The sequence below is a fragment of the Chaetura pelagica genome, unplaced genomic scaffold (genome assembly GCF_000747805.2).
Source record: "Chaetura pelagica isolate M959 unplaced genomic scaffold, ChaPel_1.0 scaffold271, whole genome shotgun sequence".
Lineage (NCBI taxonomy): Eukaryota > Metazoa > Chordata > Aves > Apodiformes > Apodidae > Chaetura > Chaetura pelagica.
Window position 1 is genome coordinate 1,189,770 of NW_009952106.1, and position 25,178 is coordinate 1,214,947.

The window sequence follows — 25,178 nt, forward strand, 5'->3', positions numbered from 1 at the left end:
CGTGTAGGGTTAGACATGGTTCTTTTGCACATCTCAGAAGTGCTTCTTTCTTTTGTGGGTGAATTGGTGTTTGCATTTTAATCATGATCAGTGTACAAATACCAAAGGAATAAGAGACATTTTGCTGCTGAAATATGGCATATTCCCTGCTGGAAATTTAGGCCAGGAGTACAGTAAGCAGAATATTTTTATTTTTAATTTTTTTGTTTGTTTGTTTTACTGTACATGATTTGAGCTGCAGTGAGAAAACTGATACATGGGAGCAAAGAAGCCTCAATGGAGATCTGTCTTGCTGGGGGTTGTAACCCTTAGAGCCAGCTTGCTAAGTGAGCTTCCTGGTGGCTTTAGCTTTAGGACGGCCTTGTGGCAGCACCAGAACACTGCAAGAGTCAACAGGAGGAGCTTGGGCAAGAGAGAAGTCTGAGGAGTGGGAGAAGACCTGGGACTCTGGATGTGCTTTGCTTCTCAGCTATCCTTGGGAGCTTCTGCATGGCCTCCCTCTCTGCTATGGGACTAGCCTGGCCTTGTGTCGAATTTTGAGGCTGAGGAGGCTAAGCTGTAACAGGCAGCTTCAGCTGGGGAAGTTCCCTGCAGGGGCTGTGCCCTCTCTGCCGTTGTGCTGGGCAAAGAGGCTGAGAGGGATGAAGATGTGGATGACGACACCCCAAGCCAGGGAACGTGTTCAGAAAGCAGCACTGGGTGGGCTGCACAGAGACATCCAGTGCCTGCACCCGATTGCAGCTGCCCCCTGCCATCTCCTCTCCCTCTGCTGTTGTGCTGGTCTTAACTGCTGGTGGATATGAGCAGTCTTTCTGCAGCCATTAATACACTATTGATCTGCAGCCCTGCTGACAGTGTTAATGGACACTGATTGTGTATTATTATTTCCATAATTGTCCTCAAGCTGGAGTGAATTTTCCTTTTCAAATGGCCCATCGATATCATGCCTAGCATTGTGGGCTGGAGCTGGCCTGGTTAATTTGTTTTGTTGAAAGATTCAGCAAAGCCTGTGGTCTTCATCCACAGTGGAGCAATCAGTGAGACCAGCTGAGAAGGGATGGAGCACACAAGGCAGCTGCCATCCCCTCTCAGAGCAGGCATGAGGAAGGTGTTTTATCTGACCCTTCACAATCCTACTAGACCCTTCTTGCTCCTGCTGAGTGTCACTAGGATGTCTCTTCCCTTTACTTGTGTCTTGGCTTCTCTTTGTGCTCTACTAAGGGGTCATGACCCCTGCCTCAAGGGTCTTTGTGTTTGTATGTCCCTCCTCTTCAAGCAGAGATGTGCATTGCATGAAGAGAAGGGATAAGATCCTAACTAAAGTAGTGACTTCAAGGCCTGAGATGCTCCCTGGGATCTTTGCCTTGCAGGATCTGTAACTAATGGTGCTGCAGGGCAATTCCACCCATGGAAGAGAAGTCAGCTGCTGAGTGTGGCTGTTCAGCAAGAAATGCTACATGTGGATCTCTCATGAAATACTTATTCAACCCCATATGCTCCATAAACAATGTATATTTTTCCTCTTTCTGGGAACTTCCTTGAGGATATACCCCTCACATGCCACTTCCTCTGGACAGGAAGGTTGAGGAAGGGAGGCAGACAGGTTCTTGAGGGGTTTAAACAGAAAATTATCAGACTATGCCATGCTCCCATGTAACTGAATAATGTGAGCCCAGAGACGCTGTGAACAGGGATGGGGAGGGACCCTGGCTTCTTTGTCTAGCTTCTGTGCAGAAGAGGCTGAATTATAATTACACTAGCTGTATAGAAGGGCATCAGGTGCCTTGCAAAGCAGGATGGTATATTAAGCCTGAGGAAGAGTGTTAGGGTTGGTCTCTTCCAAGTTACACATGATAGAACAAGAGGAAATGGCCTCAAGTTATGCTGTGGGATGTTCACATTGGATATTGGGAAATGCTTCTTTACTGAAAAGGTTGTCAGGCACTGGAACAGGCTGTCCAGGGAAGTGTTTGAGTCACCATCCCTGGAGGTATTTAAAAGACACCTGTGGTGCTCATGGACATGGTTTAGTGGTGGGCTTGGCAGTGCAAGGTTAATAGTTGGACTTGAAGGTCTTTTCCAACCAAAACGATTCTAAGAGGGAAAAGCTCCAGGTGCAGCTTCCCTCTCTCCCCACCCTGCAGGAGGGTGGTAGCAGAGGTGGGTGGATTCAGTGGATGCAGCTGCAGGATAAGCAACTGCAGAGGTGCATGTTCTGTATCCTTGAGGCTGTTTGCAGAACATGTGCAGGTGGCAAAGTTGGTGGTGGAGCAGAGTCAGGCAGTGAAGGCTGGTGTTAGCTTGCTGATGAGGCAGCAGCAAAGTGCAGCTGGTGCTGTGCTGCAGAGGCAGTGAGTGGCCTGCCCTTGCAGTGCCTGCCTGTGACCAAGGCAGTCTCAATGCAGCATCTTCCCTTGTCACCCTCCCTGTGAAGGAGTTCTCATCATTGCCGTTGTAGTGATGGGATCTCAGGCTCAAAAAGATGAGTGGCTGGACTTGCAAACAAAACACAAGTTACTTAGTCCTCTTCAAAAGACCATTTATCTCTCCTTTTCTGCATTTTAATGATATTAGCAACCTCTAAGCACCAAGAGTCTCATAAACTTTCCAGATTATGATAATAGTAACACTGTACAGTGCACTGCCCTGGGAATAAAGTTATTTTATCCGCTCCAATTTCCTTTTGTTTTAATGTGCAAATATACCAAGTGAGAGCATAGTAGGAAATCTCAGTGCAGAGGCCAAATGCATTGCAAGCAAGTCCTTTCCAAGGAAGGGCCTAATTCTGTGGGTTCATAGCCTGAATTTTTGCTTTGTAAAGAGTCTGGCACTCAACATTTGGCAGGTCCAGTTTCTCTGGAGGACTCTGTGTTGGGAGCCTTCCCTTAGCTGATTTCTTACCTGGAAGTAGAATGGGATTGATGCTGCATCTGTCCCTTAAAATGCTGAGGGTAAAAGAGCAGGAAACCACCTGTCCTCTCTATCCCCAGAGAGGTCATCAGAGGTTTTCCTTGATCGTCTGCTTTGGGGTTAGCCAACCTAAGGAGAAAGATTCTACTCCAGCAGGATTTAGGGCAGGCTGTATTTATGCAAGGCTCATGCTTTGTGGAGCACTTTTGAGAAGAGTTGAGATTACTGCTTCATCTCCAGCAGCTGGCCTCGTACTCTGGCCTTTATTTTTCCTCCTAAGGGCCTTCTGTGAAGCTGTTTACTCTGACGGACTTGGTCCTGCTGTCCTGTAGTGCTGGCAATGCACAAACTGTGTCTGCATGCTGAAATCCTCCAGGAGACCTGGGGTGGTGTCAAACAATAATGTGTTCTTTCTGTTCAAGCACATTAGAAGTGCAATTAATTGTCACAATCTCTCTGCTCATCTGTAACACAGCATGAGGTGACTTCCCCAGCCTTTGTGTGCTGTGGCAGACTGAGCTTGGGTCCAAGACCTTCCCGTCATCTTGTGATCTCATGCAATCCTGGAAGAGCTGGGTTGATTTGTTGCTTGGCCCCCACCACTTCCCTGAAGTCAAGTTGTAATCCAAGGCAGGGTTTCTCAGGCTCCTATGCCATCCACTGCTTTTTTCTCCAAGACAATCCCAGACTTTCTGAGCTCCCTTTAGAGACATCTGGGTTCATATGGGTTTTAAGACATGGAAAAAAAAAATGGTGGTGGTTCTGTTGGAAACCTGGTGCCATGGTTGCAAATAGGGATGATACAGTTTAAATAGTGGGGATTCACTTAAAGGAATGTCCCTTTCCAAAATTATATATATAGCTGGAAAGTATTAGTGATGGTGATGCCAATTAAAACATCTATCTATGGTTGAAAGGAAGGAGTCAGAGAGTTGTAGTCAATGGGGCAGAATCTGGTTGGAGGTGTGTGACTAGTGGAGTCCCTCAGGGGTCAGTACTGAGACCAGTGTTGTTCAACATCTTCATCAACGACCTGGATGAGGGTATAGAATGTACCCTCAGCAAGTTTGCTGATGACACTAAGCTGGGAGGAGTGGCTGACACACCAGAAGGCTGTGCTGCCATTCAGAGAGACTTAGATAGGTTGGAGAATTGGGCGGGGAGAAACATGATGAAATTCAACAAGGGGAAGTGCAGAGTTTTGCATTTGGGGAAGAGAAACACGATGTCCCAGTACAGGTTGGGGTCTGAACTGCTGGAGAGTAGTGTAGGTGAAAGAGACCTGGGGGTCCCGGTAGACAGGAGGATGACCATGAGCCAGCAATGTGCCCTTGTGGCCAAGAAGGCCAATGGCATCCTGGGGTGCATTAGAAAGGGGGTGGTTAGTTGGTCAAGAGAGGTTCTCCTCCCCCTCTATTCTGCATTGATGAGGCCGCATCTGGAGTATTGTGTCCAGTTCTGGGCCCCTCAGTTCAAAAAGGACAGGGAACTGCTCGAAAGAGTCCAGCGCAGAGCTACGAAGATGATTAAGGGAGTGGAACATCTCCCTTGTGAGGAAAGGCTGAGAGAGCTGGGTCTCTTTAGCTTGGAGAAAAGGAGACTGAGGGGTGACCTCATCAATGTTTACAAATATGTAAGGGGTGAGTGTCAGGGAGATGGAGTTAGGCTTTTCTCAGTGATGACCAGTGACAGGACAAGGGGTAATGGGTGCAAATTGGAGCATAGGAGGATCAAGGTGAATATCCAGAAAAAATTTTTTACTGTAAGAGTGACAGAGCACTGGAACAGACTGCCCAGGGAGGTTGTGGAGTCTCCTTCACTGGAGACATTCAAAACCCACCTGGATTCGTTCCTGTGTGATGTGCTCTGGGTGACCCTGCTCTGGCAGGGGGGGTTGGACTAGTGATCTTTCGAGGTCTCTTCCAACCCTTATGATTCTATGATTCTATGATCTATGAGGAAAGCTGGACATTCACATCCTTGCTCAGAAGTGTCAGTAGAGCTCAGTGAATCCAGGGAGATTTTGGGAGGAGGACAGAATCCTGACACAAGGCTTATCCCTAGGGTGGTCTTTTTGCTGTAGACTACTGCCATGTAATTATTTGTAGAGCCAAATAAGGATTAGTTTAAATAATATTTCTGTCAAACTCAGAGACACACCAGCAAATTACCACAAGTTATTTTGGCACCAGAATAGTTGGGAAAAAACTTTAAATCCTGTACCACTGTACCTAATGATTTTGCTGTGGGAATTTCCCATGTGGCGGACAGGTGATAGGAAAGGGTTACAGAAGACAGGTGAAATTATGGAAGTGGGATGACTGAAGAGAAAAGAGTGTAAGTTGAAAGACTTACATTATATGTGCCATGTGATGTTCAGCAAAGAAACTTAAGGAAACACAAAACTGGGGGCTAGATCTGCAGATTCTGATTCTTCATGGAGTGGCTGGAAATTACTTTTTGCAGCAAGGTCATGTTTGCAAAGGGAGAATAGAGCCACCAACTGGCAGATGCAGCCCAGAGACCATGAAAAAAGGTTACAAGAGCTCTGCTGCTGTGGGGTGCCAGGACCCCACTGAAATGTAGGCAGCACAGGTCTGGGATGGGAAGGAATATGGTGCAGGATGGGAAGGGACAGGGTCTCCCTTTTAGTAGTAGAGCAGGGATTTTTCAGCAGTGCAGGTGGGGTTGAAGGTGTGATGGCAGGTCTGCAGAGGACTGATCCAAGGGCTGAAAACAGCATAAGAGACTGTCATTTGCATTAGGGTGTGTTGGCAAATGTTATTATATAGGCTTCTGAATTACTCCTCTACCACGGTTAGCTTTACAAGCCTTCTTGATGTCTTGTCTTTAAAAGTCACTATTTTACTTAATGTATGTAGGTATCTGTATGCGTATCCATACATGTATATGTATACAAACATGCAGATGTATGTGAGCACATACAGGTTTCTGGCTTTCTCCTGAGTTCCACAGGACTCTTTTGCCATCCAGGCAGGGGAAGGCCACTCATCTGCTCTGTTTGATCAGTGAAGCTTTGGCTGGTGGAAGGCACATTCCTGGTAGCCCTGCAAAAGGGGGAGACAGGAGAGGCTGAGGGATTTGTCCATATTGTACCATCATATTATTAAAATATGCATGTTCCTTCAGTTAGTCAATAGTCTGGACAGTATTAGTGATTTCATCAAAGTGCCACCATGCTGGAAAGACAGAAGAGATGCAAAAAGAGGGAGTAGCTTGCTGCATGTGCAGTGTTGGTACCTGGTTGCTGGATGGCTGTGGCAGGCTGTAGAGCCCCAGCAGCAAGAGCAGCTTGCAACCCGCTAGCCCTGTGTCTGCTTTCGTGTCCCTGCTGCTTGATCAGTGCATTGTGGTGACATCAGTTTGTGCAGGCTGACCTCAAAGGCAGATCTTCTCTACTGCCTGAGCCCAGCCTGCCCTAGGTCTGTGCTGCTGGTGGATTAAGCCAGCATAAATCAGAGCACTTCCCTTGCCCTGGTATTGTTTGGGTTTAGAGTGCTTTGGTCATGCTAAAATAAACAAAAAAGTAGTAGCCTTTGAAGCTTAAATAACCTTGAAGAAAAAGTGGGTGCTTAGTTGAACAGGTTGTGCAAAATCCATGCTTGTTCAGAAAGCTTGCTAAGGCTTGTTGCTTTAAACCTTTTGATCGTCTCCCCAGTGGTTTGTTCATTTGCATTGTATTTCATGACTGGGACCTAGAGCCATGACTTCAGAGTCACCTGGAAGTGTTGTAGCAAGAGAGGGAAGTATCCCAGGGGGACTCTTGTTGGGGCACTGATTCTTAGACACAGTTGTGAGTTTCTCGGTTCCTTGAAGTGTGACTGGAGTTTTCCCCTCTAACAAACACAGGTGTCCCATTGGGCTACCCAGTCACCTTCAATACATCTTAGCTGCTTCAGTGATCACATAAATGCTTCTGGAGTAGGGAGCAGAGGGCTGTTTGCACAGGAGTCTGGAACTAAGGCTTTTTTATTGATAAAATCTTGTTCTCCCAGAGCTTGTCTCTTCCTGCTGCTGGTCAGGGCTACAGTGGGATATAGCTCCTGTTTTGTGGCATGAAGTTTTTAAACTTTGTTCTGGGAAGTTGCTTTCCACATATTTTTCCATTGCTCTGGTCTTCAGTGGAAGTTTTTTTCCCTGGCTGGACTGACAGTAACTCATCTCCACTTGGAGCCCAAGCTGGAGAGATCTGTGGAGATTATCACAGAATCACAAAATCTTAGGGTTTGGGAGGGACCTCGAAAGATCACCTAGTCCAACCCCCCTGCCAGAGCAGGATCATCTAGAGCACATCACACAGGAACGTATCCAGGCAGGTTTTTAATGTCTCCAGCAAAGGAGTTGTTATGAGTCCCCTGATGCCACAGTGGCTGTTCCCTCTGGCTCAGTGCTGAGATAGGTTGCTGTGTAATTTGGGAAAGACTTGTTTTTCCTGCAGTATGTGCTATGGCTGTTCTGTACAGAGTTTCAAGACCCCTTCTGGCTCTGTTAGGTAGTTATCCCAGCCCCCTGCAAGGTAAATCATAGCAATCAGCCCTGGTTTTGACAAGCGTAGAGCAATTGTGGTTTGACCAGGTCCCTGCTTTAACTGCTTGCACATACTTTTCTCTGGGAGACATGAGAGCAGAGAATTTCTGGTCCTCTCAGCCCATGCAACATGGTCCTCCCAAATAAAGCTCTGTATTCTGCTTTTCAGTGCCTAGAGCTGCTCATCCCAACAGCACCAAAGGCTTTAAAATAGTAGTTAATACCAGCCACTCAGGAGGTGGGGAGAATTGCTCAGTTTTACATCTCCTTAGGCCTTTGTATCTTGTACCCAGCACTGTCCAGCTCTTCTCCTCTGTGGCTGAAGAGGCGGTTCTTCTACCCTGCCATGGGAGCAGCCACCCTGGGCAGTGGGCATAAGAGGCTGGGTTGCTGCTTCTTTCTTTCTTTACCTCTTTTTTTCCTCTCCACAGCTCCTGCTCAGGCTCAAATCATCCATGCTGGGCAGGCATGTGTTGTGAAGGAAGACAACATCAGTGAACGTGTTTACACAATTCGGGAGGGGGACACGTTGGTGCTGCAGTGCCTGGTCACAGGGCACCCCCGGCCACAGGTAAGCTTCTGGTCTTGCCTGTCACCCATGCTCCTCGTGGCACTTTTTTGCAGTCTCCACATAGGAGACAAATGTAGGCAATGAGGGACCCAGCTTTCTCCTCTGTGTTGGAGTTAAGTAGGGATGCCCCACAGTGCAAGCTTGTTGAGCTATGAAGCATTCAGCTTTGTTTTAATGGAAGAAAGTTTACAGAGTTTTGCTGGAGCCTACATAGACCTTCTAGGGGTCTTCAATATGTGAAGTTCCCCAAAACACTGAAAACCCAAACTGAATCCATATAGCAAGCACCCTCAAATCTTTAACCCTCTTACTCCAAAGCAGGAGCAGCCTAGACAGGCCCGAGAAGGGTTTCCGCATGTGCCGGCCATAGGAATTGTTCCTTCATGGTACACCAGTCTCTCAGCTTTTCTGGATGTACAGACAAGGGCAACCTGCTTGGGAGAGTTTGGGAAGCTGTTTGTAGTGCGTGTCACTGAGCTCCACGCAGAGCCCAGTGGCTGTTGCTTCACAGCCAGCAACCAGAGGCAGGTCCAGACGTGCAGCGCTCGATAGATCCAAGCTGTGGTAAAAGCCACAGATCAGCTGAGAGGTATGGAGCAGAGCTTGCCTAACTGCTGCAGTCCTTCCCTAGAGGACTGCATAGCTCCAGGACCCATGCAGCCACCTCCTCATTCAGTGTTAGTGTAGATGTGTCAATAGAGATACTGGGCCACAGCATGGGTCCACATGGAGAGAGCGAGGTGGGAGTGGCAGCTGGTACATACTATAGAGCTGCATGGCCAGATCACACTCAAAGGAGCCAAGTTTGATATGTGTGTTGCCTTGGCCTCCTTCTTCAATGCTGCTGAAGATACTTGTGCTCAGAAGCTGTACATCTGCAGTACAACAATCAGCACCTCTATGAACTTACTTGTGAGGAGATACTTTGCTTGGAGGCCATGACAAAGGAGAAGGAGAGAAACTCAGCCAACAGGATTTGAAATGGTTTATCCATCCAAGTATATCCTGGAAACAATAAAAAGGAAGTTACCCAAGCCAGGCCAGCAAAACAACCACCCTAGGCTAGTGACAGTGATGGGCTAACAGTGATAACTGTATGTCAGAAAGAAGATGGTAGGGCTGCTGTGCCTTAGGATGTTGAGTGTATGGGAAGGTGCTGGCAGGTTGTGGGGATCTGAGCCTGAGTAGCCAGAGAGATTGCTGGAGCAGAGCCTGGTGCAGACAGCATGCTACTGGGCAACTTTGTGGCTTGTCATTGCCCAGACGTGTGAGGGACACCAGAGCAGGGAACCAGGCATGACCAAGGAGGCTGGAACCCACACACATAAAATATGGCATGTGTCTTATCTCTGCCTTCCCTCCCTTGAGGATAGATTTCTTCCCCAGCTAAGCTTTTGTCCTAACCTTTGTTTAATCTTTTCTTTTCCCTTCTATAAGCCAGTCATTAAAGCATGAAAATGTGGCCAAAACACTTAAATGAGATTGCAATTGGAAAGATTAAAGAGCTGGCTGAAGTGTCCTTGCAAACAGGAGATGCTGAGAGCCTTGAGGCCCTCAGACAATTTCATAATAAGCCTACAAAGGCTAAATAAATCTATGGTCATTAGCTCAAAAAATCTGCTCAGCCTAGTGGTGTGGAAGTGGGATGTAGAAACCCCAGCTCTTTCCAGCACATCAGCATCAATCAGGTGATGGCAGTGAGTTTAGGTGATGTCTAGGGGAGGAGTAAAAGTATCTGGTCCAGCTTACCTGTGGCCAGTGTTGAATGAAAGTCTGTCTTCTTTCTGTTGGCTGATCTTGCTAGATCTCAGTCCTAGAGTCTAGGTGGGCACCAGTGTGGAAGACCAGCAGTCACCAACCTGCAGAAGGGAGGTTGCAGATACAGGAAACTAATGGGGTGAGAAAAGCTGCCTCTCTCTTTCATTTTCTGTGCTGCAAAAAAACAAAGGGGAAGTGTGTAATGCCACTGCTAGGGCTGTACCTAATTCCAGACGTAAGAATAACTATTCAGGCTTTAGGAGAGCTGTCTTCTTGCCACCACTCACTGTGAAATACCATACCTCTTTGTTACCCTTGCAAGCCAGGATCTTAAGACGTGACATAAGGATAAAAAATGCAAGATAGCTTGAAATCTGGAGGGATTTTTTTATTTTTCTTTTCTATATCTTTAAAATCGAAGTAAAACCTTGTGTACTGCAAAAGGAATACTTATAACATACACAGGGTTTCCCTGTGGGAAAGGGGCAAGAGCCAGACAGCGACTGCATTTTCTCATTCTTACTTGGAAAAGCAAACAACAGAAATAGCCCTGCTGTCCAGAGAAAAATTGCAGTGTTGACTGCAATAAAAGCTCTGTAGCTGTGAGCTGATGTTTGCTGTAGCTCCATGGCCTACCAGCCACATGGGGTCCCAAGACTTAATGCTGAAAATCCTGTGCTGGGCAGACAGTGGTATAAGACTAACCAAGTTCCTGGGTTTACAGGACAAGAGCAAGAGTGATAAATATGCAGTGTGTGTCTGGGTGAACCAAGAGATTACCCTGGATGCTCAGATGTGGGGATTGGTAATGGATGGTAATCAGCAGCTGGTCTACTGAGATGTACTGAGATCAGCAGTTGAACTTTGGTAAGGCCGTTGCCGTCCTGTAGGGCCCAGTTTTGAGAATTGCTAGGGAGGAGGGGAAAGAGGAGCAAAGGGAGGAGTGCTGCTGTCACCCGGGATCTCTAGTCCGTGTCACTGATTGCTCGCGTTGCTCTCGTTCTTCTCGTGCAGGTGAGATGGACCAAGACCGCCGGCAGCGCGTCGGACAAATTCCAGGAGACGTCGGTGATTAACGAGACCCTTCGGATTGAGAAGATCCAAAGGCTGCAGGGGGGCCGCTATTACTGTAAAGCAGAAAATGGGGTTGGGGTCCCTGCCATCAAGTCCATTCGAGTAGATGTGCAGTGTAAGTCGTTTAGCGGCAGCCCAGACCTTCCCACAGTTCTACTGCACGTCTCTGCCTCGCTGTGGGGCCAGCAGGGAGCTGCGTTGCCCTAGGGCCACTCACACCTCATGCAGGAGCACAGGGACTGGCGTGGTGTCCCCAGGGCCCATATCCCCTAAGAGGTTAGATCCATCCTCGAAAAAGATTGCTCTGCCTGTCCGTGTGAGTCATTCTTATCTAGGTGCTGTCATGTCTGTCACTGCCAGGGGTCCCTGGGGCTTGTCTGGGATGTGGCATTGCAGCTGGCTTCTGCTTCCTTTGTATTCATTTTGAAGCTGGCAATGCTTGAAGCAAACCAATGCTCACTGAAATTGGTAGTGCCTCAGATGCTTGGGACATTTCTGAAACCAGTGCCCTGCTCCCAGCATTGCTGCCTCTGCAGCATGGTGGAAACAGAGCAAAAGGCCATGGAATGCCCCTCAGCAGGCTGAGCTGTGAAAGGGTGAAGATGAATGAAGCTGTGAGGACCCCTCAGTTTCAGCAGTGACTCAGTGTTTCTCTGGCTGGTTGCAATGCTCATCCTTCTTGTGTCCTGGAGGTGCTGTTAGTGGTTCTCCACCAAGGGAGCCACATTCTGAAGGTTTCTCAAGCTGGCTTAATGTTGTTTGTTCTTGGACTGCTGGGAACAAAACGGCAGGAAATGAAACTTATGCAATAACTGCGATAGTGAGGAATGAAAGATTTAAAGTCTAGGAAAGTTTGAGGAGATTTGCTGCTTTGGAGAAAACTGCCATTCTTCTTGTTGTCCTTGGCCCTCCAGTGCTCCAGTTTCCTCAAGCCCAAGTGACACCAAATTCCTCTTCCCATGCCAAGATGTAAAGTATAAAATCCTCCTTGAAGCTATCACTACCTGTTCCCACAGTCTTCCTTCTGTGCTGAGGTGCACTGTGGTAATCTGTCAGTGGAGCAACCTCCAGGCTTCAGAACCCTCATACTTGCCTGGAGTCCGGGCATAACTTTGCTGACAGCAACTGCTGCCTGAGAGCTGTCTGCTCAGAGTCCTTCTGTCCAGCTCTGTGATGAGAAATACTGTGTTCTGGCAACCTGCTGCCTTCAGTGTATGTGTTGTGACCCTCACAAAGTATACCATGGACATGAGCAAGCCTTTGGTAGGCTCATGATCTGCAGTTGTATTATATGGCTTGGAGCAGCTGCTGTCTCTCTCTCTTCCTTACCCTACCTTGTAGTGGGGCTAGTGTGGTGTGACCACCATGCTGCTGGCTAGGAGTATAGATAGCTTCATCAGCACCTAACTTGGAGAGGATGAGAATTTCTTCATGGGCACTGTGTAGCTTTGGAGGAGTCCTGATATCTACCTAGATCTGTTTAGCTTCTCTGCCAGTTTCCTCTCCTGCACGTGATGGATGAATATAGAAGCATAGGATCATCCTGCTTGGAAGGGACCTTGAAGATCATCAAGTCCAACCATAACCTAAATCCCTCTACCATAACCTGATTTACCTGTTTCAGTGCTTAAATCAACTCACTAAGCACTAGATCTATATTTCTTTTAAACACTTCCAGGGATGGTGACTCCACCACCTCCCTGGGCAGCCTGTTCCACTGTCCAACCACTCTTTTGGTAAAGCAATTCTTTCTAATATCCAGCCTAAACCTCCCCTGGTGCAGCTTCAGGCCATTTCCTCTCATCCTGTCATTATTCACTTGAGAGAAGAATATGATAGCTCTCCATTGCAAAGGGGACTTGCTTTTCTTAAGCCTCAGCATGACACATTGCCAGGACTTGTGTCTCTAGGAACAGGACTGTGGCCTGAGTCTTTTTATGCACTGAGGGCATTCCCTCTACTTCTGGGGTGCAGACTGGAGCTAGAGTGATGTAGTGTCCTGTGGTCCTGCTGCCTGAAGCAGCTCTGACCTGTAGAACTGTGGGGCTGATGGGGTGACCAAGGGCTTTCTCATACTAACATCTACTCTGCAGATGGACTTGGTAATGCACCTCACTTGGTTTTTGGGGAGGAAAGTCTATTTTCTGCTAGTATTTGCAGTAGCTACAAGGAAACACATAGGAAAAGCCACAGTTTTTGTTGGATGCTGTCCCAGACAACCTTCAGCTGAATGCACCAGACTTTGAAAACAAACCCCTTCTTTCCCCACACCCCAATTTGCAGTTGAAGGTAAGTAATCACCCCCATGTGAACCATGGTCTCCCTGACAGCTACTGCTACTCCTCACTCATACTTTAAGTATAAGACAGCAAGGTTGGCAGGAGAGCACCACTACTGACAAGAGGATATTAAACTGGAAACAATAACCTGTGTAGCAGGTTACTCCTTTGCCCCGAGTGGGCATCAAGAGAGGCTTTAAGGTATTGGTTAGATACAGGCAGACAGGGAGCTGCTGTTTGGAGTGTTTCCATGTGGGAGAGAGGGAAAGTAAAGAAAAAAGAGGGAGAGGATGCTTGCAAGCTTATATTGTGCATGAAACATCCCATGTGATCATCTCTGTGAGCAGCCTTGGGCCAAATTTATCATTTGTGCAGCTCACTGGCATCAGTGGTGTTACTTGTTCATCAAGGACATATATATCCTCGTAGGTCTTATTTTAGCTTTTCTCAGGAGGGCTAGACTTAGAGCTGGCTGCTACAAAAGGAGGCTGAAAGATTTGAGGGAGGAAAGGTTTAGCAATCAAAGGAAGATGTTGTTTTCTGTGAAGGGAGTAGCTGGGAGCCAGGAGACCTGAATGGTATCCTCTTTGATCAATAAGGGAAGTGTTTTGCCACACATCCTACTGAGAAATGGAGGCTCAGAAGGATGATAGCTACAGAGTTTCTCATGTAGAGTGTGGGGAAAAAAAAAAAAAGTGTTAAGGATAAAGAAGGAGGAAAGAGAAGAGGTTGTGTCCAAGGTCCTGGTCCGAAAGAATTTAGTGTAAAGTTCCGTCATCCTATAGCTATATGGAGACAGCACTGTGTGGTGAGGAACATTTTTTTCTCCACCTCTCTATGTTCTTCTTCAGCCTTTTTTTTTTTTTTTTTAAATTTTAATTTATTTGTGTGTATGTGCCTTGTCATTGTTCTGCTAAAGGCTGTACTTACATTTCTGAGCTATGGTGTGGTCACACCAACAAATCTCAGTTCCCATTACAATTGCTGTCTAGCAGGCATACAGCTCATTAAAATATGCAAATCCACAAGTTGACACTTGTGATTCAGCAGAGAACATGCATTATTTGGATGACACATTAGCAGAAACTCATCCCTTCCTTTCTGGGAGTCAGCTTTTCAGACTTACAAATCTCTAAAATAAAATATTGTGAAAATTAGGTGTCAGAGAGCATGATGTTGATGAACAGGTTTCCTCTTCCTCTCTGCTAGCATGTGCAGAAGACAGTACTGGCAGCATTAGAGGATACTGAGTGTATGTGCACCTCAGTTTCCTCTCAGTTGAAGATGAGGTCGTAAGGCTCTTGAAAGTGTAGAATTGCTTCAGATGAGCTCAGCAGATGCCTCATAAGACATGCTTAAGGGCACAGGGACAGATACCAGTTTTAGGGGACCGCTTAGTTCCATCTTGTCAAAGGGGATCTTTATATTTAACCCCAACCAGTCTCAAAGTGGTTCTGGGAGGAGAAAGATCCACCCCCTGTGAGGTTTGCCCCATGCTGCCATGTGTTCAAACACTGATGTCTGGTGTGAAAGCCCAAGGGAATGATCTCTTTTTAGCAGGAGGGCAGCCCCTGGGGAGCAAAGTGCCCTGGGTACTTGGAGAAAGTTTGCTTCCTGCAGGGCTATTGCTTGTGTCCTTGCAAGTGAAGTGGTTGATAACCATGGATCAAGCTGTGACAGCCCCATGTCTGGTGCAGATATGGTGAAGGAATTGGAAGGAGTATTTTCTGCAAAGGGAGAAAACAGAAAAGACACTGATCAATTTAGGGGGTGGGTGGTAGAGATGCAGATAAAAGAAGTTACTGAAGAGAGAGTCAGTACAGACCTTTAAAAGAAGAAAATACAGATAATTTTTTAATAGGAAGAGGGGAAGGTGTACATACTATTCACAGTGTTTTGCATCTTGTGTTCCTGTGGCACCCTACAAGACTTCCTCCTGTTGAGAAGATGATTCTCCGTCTCAGCTCCTTGATCTTGTTTTGACTTTTGCTCTCATCCCTTGTCTCAAAAGTTTGTGATGTCCTTTGTGTTGGACATCTCACAGCTGTGAGCTTAGCCCCATGATTTCAGGTGGGATTTGGAAAGTGGGAAAAACAGAAATTATGATGAAACAGAGTTTTCTGGGATCCTTCTGACCTCTCAGCAAAGTAGAGAGCAGTGATTTAGGGTATGGGGTGACATTTGGGAAACTGAAGCAGTCCACTGGTCTGAGAAACATGTGTCAGGCAGTTTGCTCAAGGGCCACGTGGGATCTGCAAAGCAAAGGGTGCTTTCTATTCTCTGAAGGTTGTGTGGTGAAAGGGAGCATTTTGGCTTCTCCTGTCTGTTTCCCTTTAGATATTGTTTGTGTTGCCTGCCCTCATGATCAGCTCTTAATTCAGCAGTTGCCATCAGCCCAATGTGTGGGAGCTTCCCATCTCCTGTGTAGTGCGTGGAGCATCATCTGCTCCACAGGCTGTACATGCAGACCAACCTTCACTAACAGTTGCTGCTGCCCTCCTTGCCTTCCTTACAGACCTAGATGAACCTGTTCTCACCATTCACCAGACCATCAGTGACGTACGGGGCAGCTTCTACCAGGAGAAGACTGTCTTCCTCCGCTGCACTGTCAACTCCAACCCACCAGCTCGCTTCATCTGGAAACGGGGAGCTGAGACACTTTCCCACAGCCAGGACAATGGCGTGGACATATATGAACCCCTCTACACACAGGTGAAAAAACCCAAGCCTCAACCAGCTGGTGTTGAGCATCTTGTTGATGCAGGGCATTCTGTACCGGGTGGCATGTCTTTCCCTTTGTGGACTACAATGCTGGGGAGAGGGTGGTGGCCACTGCAAGGAGCACTGTCTCCAGGAGGGCTGATAGACCCCACTTCTGTGTGCAGGTTCCCAGGGTACAGGAGGAGCAGAGCAGCAGGACGGAGTGTGACGGCCTAGAAGTCCCTCCCCTTTTTGGCACTGTCCCTGAGAGCAGGTCACAGCTCCCTTAATGACATTACATGGCTTTTGGATGGTGGAGACTAAAATCCAAGCAAACAGTTCCTTGATTTGGTCTCCCCTATCTCCCATTACTTATTTTTTTTTTCCTTAATTGAGTGCCCAAGCTCCATAAATCAGTGGAATCACTTCCTGTTTGGCAGTGTGAGTGAATGTCTGGAATTGCTGTGGGGTCCATGAGGCTAATGATAAAGAGCTCTTCCTAATGGCCATAAGTAACAGAGGCAGCCCAGCTGCCTGGGCTCCTTCTGCCTGTCATTCTGTGAAAGGGTATCCACATGCTTTTGGCTTATCCTGCATGTGAACGCTGGACTTGCCCTTCTGAAGGCCACTTTTTTCACAGTAATTAGCCAACTGACACAGTGGGAGATGGAGGGGAATTTTTCTTTTGCCAAGGCACTCTGGGCATGTTATCCTGAGCTGAGCTCTGGCTCTCAGTGTCCTTCAGATGCTAACCAGCCCAAGTGCTTCCAGCAAGGCCATCTGTGAGCATGAGGCAGTGATGAGTGGGCAGGGAAGTGTTCCCCAGGGCACCCGTTTCATCCCACGCACCTCCTCACGCTCCCAAAACTGGGCTCTGAGTGCATTCTGGCTGAGTTTGATTTCTAAGTGAGGCTCCAGGCAACCTTTCAGATAATGTAGTCGTGTTCATATTTTATTGAAACACGCCATCTCTGTATGTTGTGGAAATGGGCACCCAAATGGAAACATGCAGGGGGATGTGGAGAGGGAATAGCTGCAGGTTAGTGGCAGACTTGCAGAAACACTGTAGGTCAGCGCTGCTGTTTGGCCCAGCAGAGAACTTTGTCTAGTCCAGTGCTCTGTGACTTCCAACCAGGACACCCCTGGCCTTAGAGGAAGCCACCATGGGCTCTTCAAGCTTTCACTAATCCCAGTGTAATTGGCAGGAGACATTGCTTAATGAGAGGATGTCTTAGGACTTGAGGTATTTTTTTCAGCTGAATTAGGCATCTGGTAGAAACTCATGGTGTTGCAGCATTAATGTGTAAGGGACCCAGCATCCTGCAGCTCCTCTCAGGCAGCATTCCCACCATGGGAGGTCATTCCCAGCTCTGAGAGAGGCTGTTAGGACTGCAGTGCTCACACAGGCATGCACTTATGGTCCTTTCCTTAGCATCAGCATAAACCTCTGAGTTCAGGTTGGTAAGAGTTGGAGTTAACAGACAACATACCTCTGCAACACTGTTGGGAGGGGAAAACCTTGCTGGAGCTCAGATGCACCACGTTTAACAAAGCACCCTTCCCAGGGTTTTGCAATATTGCCTTAGAGATGAACTGGTATCAGTGTCAGGTTTGGGTAGGCTTTTACATTAAAAAGGAGGTGAAGACTTTACTGTTTAAGCTTTTAAAAACTTATTTACACTGAAGGTTTATACACATTTACCCAGCATTTACTAATCAATAAACAGGACTGTAAGTACGTAGTTGACATGCACGTTGTAAATGCCATCATTTGTGTGGCATAGCAACGAATCTCAGGGGACAGGACTTTCATAGGATTATTGGTCTCCTAGGTATTTGTCTTTCTAATTTACTCAGTTCAGATCCTTATTCCCTGCATATTAGCATGCCTGAGCTCATTGTCCAGTCCCTTGAGGGTTGTCCTACAGAGAATTTATTTGAGCTGACACCTTCTCACACTTGCAGGCAATTATAGAATGGTTTATCCAAAGGAGATTTAGACAAACACAAGGAAAACAACAGCAACAAGCTGTCATGGGAAGAAATATGAGTTGTAGGGTGTGCAAACCACAGAATGCATCTCAGAGCTTTCAGTGTTCCAGAAATCAAAATCTACAGAAGGCATCTAGTGTCAATTTAGCAACTTGATTCTGTTTCTGTAACATGCCAGCAACTACTGGCTTGTAAGGGAGTGGTTTTGTTTGTTTGTTGCCATAGTATGAGAAAAGGCTATCAAAATCTATGCAGCCACTCTGGATAGACACAAACATAAATGAGATTAGAATCTGGAGATGAGATCAGAAAGTTTTTGGGATGTCTTTGAATTATATTTTTCCCTCCATATTGCAAATTTTTACAGCATACCTGTTGAACTTAGCATATTTAGGCCAGGATTAATGCTGGAATTTACTCTGATTTACTTTTGGTTTGCGGTGTTGAGACACCAGTGACCTCCCTTGGGTTCCTACTGACATCTCAGTGTGAAATCTCAGGGTCTATTCTGGGAGCTTTAAGGCTTTTCAAGTTCCTCAGTATGAATCTTAAAGCAATTGTTGAGAAATTTGGCAGTGATTTCAGGTTAAATGTCAGTTGGTTACTGGTTGTTCGGAGACATCTTGGAGGCAGAGTTACCACTGCAAACATTTTGTGTCTCCTTTTTATATAGCTAAGGAGGCTAGGAGTCTTCACAAGTCCCTAAGTTTTTTATAGGAGCTGCTGGTAATCTGCAAAATTTGGGCCAAGTTATGGACTTACAGTGATAAGCTGTTCTTTGTACACCTGTGTCATCTTTCCTCCTCTTTTTTTCCCAACCCTCAGGGTGAAACCAAAGTCCTGAAGCTGAAAAACCTGCGTCCCCAGGACTACGCCAGCTACACGTGCCAGGTGTCTGTCCGCAATGTCTGCAGCATCCCTGACAAATCCATCACCTTCCAGCTCACGAACACCACAGGTAGGAGAGGGATGCAAAGGGGTCCCTGCAGCCCTCCAACCCCTACCTGCTCAACAGGCATCACCCCTCCAAGCGGGTAACATAGCACCCTGTCCAGGGCCTGCAGCACCTCTCATTCATGGACCTGGCTGCTGGGATTACAAGTTCTCTGTGCAGAAGTCTTGAGGCCAGAGATGCTTCATTTCTTGTAGCTCTGTGTATAGCCAGTGCTTTGGCCAGGCCTGCTGTGAGATCATTAAAACAAACCACGTGGAGGTGTTGAGGCACTATGCCATTTTTAATCCAGACACTATTGTATTTATTTATAATTCTAAGTGACTTTAAAAATAGATCTGATACGGTCTAGAGGGGGGTAGATGCTGCTGGAGTTCTTACAAATCATTCATTCATGTGTGACTCTGGCCTGGTTTACCAGGCTACTCTCTCAGCACCTCCCAGCTAACAGGTTCTGCTGGTACCAATGTTTGTGGAAAGCAAATTTCTCTGGTGCCTTCCCTACAGATAAATTTTACACTGATATTCACACTGGCAGTGCATGAGTGTTCCTCCAGTTGCAAACAGAATCAGTTTGGTGCATCTTGCTTGACCTGCAGTATCTGATAACTGAGTGTCTTGTACCAAATACTTGTCAAGACCTGATTGCAACCTGTCCATTAAAAAAACAAACAACAAACAAGCAAACAAAAACTACCAAAACCAAACCGCAACAACAAAAAAAACCCACCTAAACCACACCCCCCAAAAAGCAACACCCACAAAGCCCCACATGTGTTGAATAGTTTCAAATAATATGTAAATGTCAGGAAATTGCTTCCAGCCCTGGGGTGTTCCATGTTCAGAAATAAAGTTGTTGTAGTTGTTTGAATTATTCACCTCTCTAATGTAACACAAAGCAGTCTGCATCCCCTGTGTCATCTTTGTGCAGTGGAAACAGAACTCTTTTGATGTTGCCAACTGTTGATGGCACATTGTTTGTACTGCATAAATTATGTTTATTGACTTGACTTGAGCCCAAGGTGCAAAGCGAGATTTGCACCATTTTATGTAGAAGAAAAATAGTGAGCTTAAGAAAGGGCACTATAGCTAATGTCAGAAAAATGTGTAGTTAGATCACTGAGCATGTCTGGGCAACTCACACTACTGCCAGTTTATCTTGAGATGAGGCTGTAGCAAATGCTGGAATATTCCCTTTAAAAATTTAGCTTGCGCTCATGATGAAGAAAGGAATTTCACACAGCTCTTCTTCCCTGTTGTGTCTTTACCTTTGAAGAGTTAGAAAATCAAATTTCTCATGTCCACTCTCCACTGCCAGCCCAAACACCGGGAAAGTACCCCTCATTTCAGTCTGACCTCTTTTGTGAGTTAACTGGAAAAATGTATTTTCAGGTTGTAGCTGTATCAGAAGCCAGTGATATTACTGAATTTACATCATCTCTTCAGGGACTTACCTCAGCTCTGAACCTGGTCCACATAGCACATACATATGGCTATTTGTTTTTTGTTTTCGTTTGGTTTGACTTTGTTGGGGTTTTTTTAGCTATAGATGCATATTTAGAAATAGTTTACAGTGGAACCTGACACCACAATCTCAAAGGGAAAATGTGTTCCTAGCAAATTGTATTAAAAGCTGGAGGTGAAAATGAAGCTGGAATTGCACTGTGAGCAGGGTTTGTGTTAAGTAATATTTCATGTTAAATATACCCATGTTATCTGGCTTACTTGCCCTGTAGGTAGCATTGTGTCTAGTTGAGAAAATATTTAAAGAAAAATCTTTAATTCTCTCCTCTTTTGCATAGGTCTTTTCTTTCCCTCTTGCACTCCTACTTCAGCAACCTCTGTAGCCTTGGCTGTGCCCAGAATCCTGAGCAGCTTTGCTCAGGATGTCTTCACCTTTGTAACAGAGGAGGGCCCAAAGGGCACTGAAGTGCATGGAAATCAATCTCTTAAATATTTATAGATCCAACTGATACAGAGTTTGAGGGGAATTGGTGGGTCAGGTCATGTCAAGCCAAGGGGATCTTCTCTTCCCAGTTCATTTGTTTGTCAGCTGGTTCATTTTGGTGCCTCTGGCAGTGACCTTTGGGCACGTCTTAGTCTCCAGAAAGGAGGTGAGCTTCTGCCTAGCTTTGCGTCAGCAGCTTGGCCCTTGCAACAGGGAATGGGATCTCAGTCCTTAGCATTAATGGGAAAGTTTACCCTGCCCCTCCTCTGTCCTGCTGCTGTTGTGTGGCTCTAGAGCAGCAGGTGGGACCTGCAGAGCCACAGGACCAGCTCAGCACTAGGCTGTTGGCCCCTACTCCAGCAGGGTCAGGCTAATGTTTTCCCCTTCCTCGATTTCTACAAAATTAAGCAGCCCAGCTGGTTAATTCTCCTGCAGTTTTACTGCAGCAAATTGGACTTCAAAGGGAATTGAAAGTGACTCTTTGTTTTTAATGGTCCCCTTGCTGCTCGACAGACTCCGCCAGCAGGTTTTCTGAGCCAAGAACAAAAGGAATTGCCACAGGTTACAAATAAATGAGATTCATCTCCTGCATAACAATGTCTGCAGATTGTTAACCTCTTTCTGCTGACAGGAGTGGGAGTGGGAGCCTGCATGGGCTGCCACAGCCAGGGCTCCATTTTGGGGCATGTCATGGAAGTTTGCTGCCTGGAGCCTTGTGCACGGCAGCTTTGCAATGTCCCTGCTTCCCTCCTGCATGCACAGACAGCCTGCATGCTTGCACCAGCGTGTCACTTTCTTTTCCACGTTACCTTGCCCAGAACTGGGCAAAATGAACGTTGCTCAGATATGTGCACATCAAACACCACAGAAGTCCTAAACCTTAACCAAAGCCTGCAGGACCTCTGGTTTGTGCTCACCAACTCTGACATCTCTCTGGACGTAGACTGGTCTTAGCCTTTCTCTGGCTTTGATGGAGATGGATGGAGATTTCCAAGCAAGATGCTGCATCTCTCAGTGTGTCTTATGTCTGTGCCCTGTGAACCTGAGGCCGGTTCAGCGCCAGAGGGCAGGAACAGTGATTTGCTGTCAGCTATGCTTGGCTGTTACTGTTAGTGACAGGAATCATAGAATCCTAGGGGTTGGAAGGGACCTTGAAAGATCATCTAGTCCAACCCCCCTGCCAGAATGTGTTCTGCCCAACTGCAGTGAGTTGAGCTGTTGCTTTCCAGGGCTTCACAGCATCTCATGAAACCACTTGGAGAAGACATACAAATCCTTCCTTTGCCAATCAGCATGCAGCAACCCTTGCACATCATTTCCAACACTGCAGCAAAGACCCCCTGTCAAGGGCTCCAAGTGCAGGCTGTGGACTTCTGAATTCAAGGACTCCGAACACTGGCCTCAAAAAGGCCAGTGCAGGTGGCAATGGAGCCACCATCTTGCTTAGGCACATCTGGACACCTCTGGCACAAATAGCATGTGACACGGCTGGGGAGAGGACAATTGATTCAGTGCACCAAAGCAATATCCTAGCATGGCAGTAGTTGTGCTGCTGAATTATGGCGCTGGTGCTGAGGCGAGAGCAGCCTTCCTTGCCTTGTTTGTATGGGCTGTAATTCAGAGATCCAACACAAATCCAGCACAGCTCATTAACGCAGAGTCCAGGGAGAGAAGAGGCAGAAATAATGATGCTGTTAAATCAGGCTTCATGAATATGGAACGATGTCTTATTTTGCATTATTGTGACTCTTACTTAAAGCATACTCCCTGCCTTTGTGCTGGGGACTGTTACTTTCTCACTTCTGTCTGGATGGAGCCAGTGATGATGCTGACCAGGCCTTTAAAAGACTTTTCATGGGATGAAATAGAGAATACAAAGGGAAGTTTTTTTTATCTGTTTCTGGAGGGGGATGTGGTGAGAAGGGTGCAGAAAGAAAATAAATGAAAACCAGGTACTAGGGTATTCAAAGTAGAGGTTGCCTAGACATTTTGAATCAGTCTCAGCTCTTCAGTGGTGCATGAAAGACAATCCCTGTGACCTGGTCTATAGCTCCCAGGTCTATGGAAACGTGTATTTGACACCTGTGAAGGTGAAGGAGGTTAAAAGCAGGGGCAGAGCTACTGTTCATGGTCTGTTGTGATGCAGACAGGTCCTGGTCCACTGTGTCAGGCTCTGAGCTTCAGGAGCCAGCTGCCTGGCAAAGGATTTGTCTCTCAAAGGTGTCTAGTTGGGTGTGAGAGATGGAGATGTATATCATGGAATAACTGAGGTCCTTTCTGAATAGTAGACCTTCCCCAAAATTCCCTCTTGATATAGCAGCTCTATATGGGAGTAGTGGTTTAATCCCAACTGTCCATGAAAACAAACAGCTGTTAGGTTCAAGCAGGCTTCTCTGAGCCTGTCTTTTCTCCTTCACCTCTCCATCAGGGTGAAGCTGTCACGGTCAGGCAGCAGGAGCAGGCTGTGACTGGGCACAAACCTGCTGCTCTTCCTGACCTTCCCTTGGGATTGTGAGAGCCGTCCAGCAAACACTGCCATGCCAGTGAGCTTCCCAATGTGCTTTGAAGCGGATTCTGAGATACCAGGCTCAATCCATGGCTGTGACTTCCAGTGCCTTGTGACAATAAACCCCTTGTTGTCCTCCCTTTTTTTTTTTTTTTTTTTTTCCCTTTCTGAGGGCTCAGTGCGTTGTGCAGTTCCTGCCCAAGGTATAAGCAGACTTAGGGTGATTCATGCAGCAAGGGAGATATGGGTGCTCTAGCAGGAGCTACCAGTTGAACTTTTTCTCCAGTGCTGCTTCTGCAGGAGAGTTAAATACAAGGAGAACAGAAGGCAATTTGGTGTCTGCAGGGGAGTGGGCTGAATACAATGTGGAAAAGTAATGCAGAACCATTGTTACTTTCCATTGCCCTTCTGCCTTGCTGCAGTTTTTCGTATTAGGAGTCAAGAAGCCTCCAGTCTTTGGTTTTCACTGCCAAGACTGATCTGGTGGCTGCTGCTACCTGTACAAAGGGTACATAGGGCTTTTTTTCCTGACCTGAGTGCCAAGCCCTAGAAAGGCTTCACTGAACACTGCTAAAATATCACACCTATCTTGTGTCCCAATCCTAAACACTAGTGGTGGAGTGTTTCAGGTATGACCTCTGTTTTGGGGCAGCTTGAGGTCCTTCTTGCAGTGTTTCCTAACCATAACACAGCAGAGTGCTCTAACTCAGGCATAGTTATGTTACAAAATTATGCATTAGATTCACAAACAGCTTGTCTTTGTACTGAATTCATGGATCCCTCCGGCTCTCCCAGCTCAAACCAGCCATCTTCAAGAACAAGCCTAGAAGGAACAAGCTGGGCACATGCAAGTATAGGGGCCTTTTTCAAGCTCAGGCGTGTGTCTTTGTACTCTTCCAGCCCCACCTGCTCTGAAGCTGTCTGTCAACGAGACGCTGGTGGTCAACCCTGGTGACAACATCACTATGCAGTGCTCTCTGACAGGTGGTGACCCACTGCCAGACTTGGTTTGGTCTCACTCTCCTGGTTTGATGCCTCCCAATAGCCTTGTGCAAGGAGGCAACCTCACCATCTGGAGGATCCGTGTGGAGGACTCGGGCTATTATAATTGCACAGCTGTCAACAATGTGGGGAACCCAGCAAAGAAGACAGTGAACTTGCTGGTGCGGTGTAAGTTTCTCTTTTTCTCATCCTGTGGGTTTTCAGGGTGGAGGGGCTAGATTGGCATTTCTCCTGGCTGTTATTGTACAGCTGAGGGTGAGTGTCATATTTAGTACCATTTAGTGTTCTGGAGAAGTGCCTGTGCAAGGTTCTCTGCTCCCAGACCAACAACTGTGCTAGTCTTATCCTGGCCTGTAGCGTTATTCTGGACTGGAGATTAATTGCCTTGGGGATATTTTGTGGAACCATAACTGGGGGAGGTCTTTGGACAGTTTTTGCATGGAGGTGTTGCCTTCCTGAGGAGCAAAGAGTAGTTGTCTTGTCCCATGCAAGACACTGTCCCTAACTGATTTTGCACTTGTGTTCATCTCAGCCATGAAGAACGCCACGTTCCAAATCACCCCTGATGTGATCAAAGAGAGTGAGACCATCCAGTTAGGGCAGGACTTGAAGCTCTCATGCCATGTAGATGCTGTCCCCCAGGAGAAGGTTGTCTATTTCTGGTACAAGAATGGAAAACCAGCCAAGTTCTCAGACCGGTTGCTCATCACCCGGAATGACCCTGAGTTCCCACCTGTGACCTGCAGCTTGGAGATTATTGACCTGAGATTCAGTGACTATGGCACATACCTGTGCGTGGCTACCTTCCAGGGAGCGCCCATTCCTGACCTCAGTGTGGAGGTGAACATCTCCTCAGAGACAGGTGAGCCTCTCTGTGGCAACAGACAACCTCAGAAGAGTCGTTGGCATCACTCGCTTCCCCCCACCTGCCCCCCCCC

General features: G+C 46.9%; 1 protein-coding gene across 1 annotated transcript in view; it reads left to right on the forward strand.

The window, feature by feature from the left end:
* Positions 1-25,178, forward strand: part of MDGA1 (MAM domain containing glycosylphosphatidylinositol anchor 1) — a 151,991-nt gene that overhangs the window by 41,012 nt on the left and 85,801 nt on the right. Inside the window, exons 2-7 of the mRNA XM_010006021.1 lie at positions 7,890-8,029; positions 10,802-10,976; positions 15,656-15,852; positions 18,658-18,790; positions 24,139-24,408; positions 24,773-25,102. Of these exons, the coding sequence (XP_010004323.1) occupies positions 7,890-8,029; positions 10,802-10,976; positions 15,656-15,852; positions 18,658-18,790; positions 24,139-24,408; positions 24,773-25,102 (1,245 nt within the window). The remainder of the gene's footprint in view (positions 1-7,889; positions 8,030-10,801; positions 10,977-15,655; positions 15,853-18,657; positions 18,791-24,138; positions 24,409-24,772; positions 25,103-25,178) is intronic.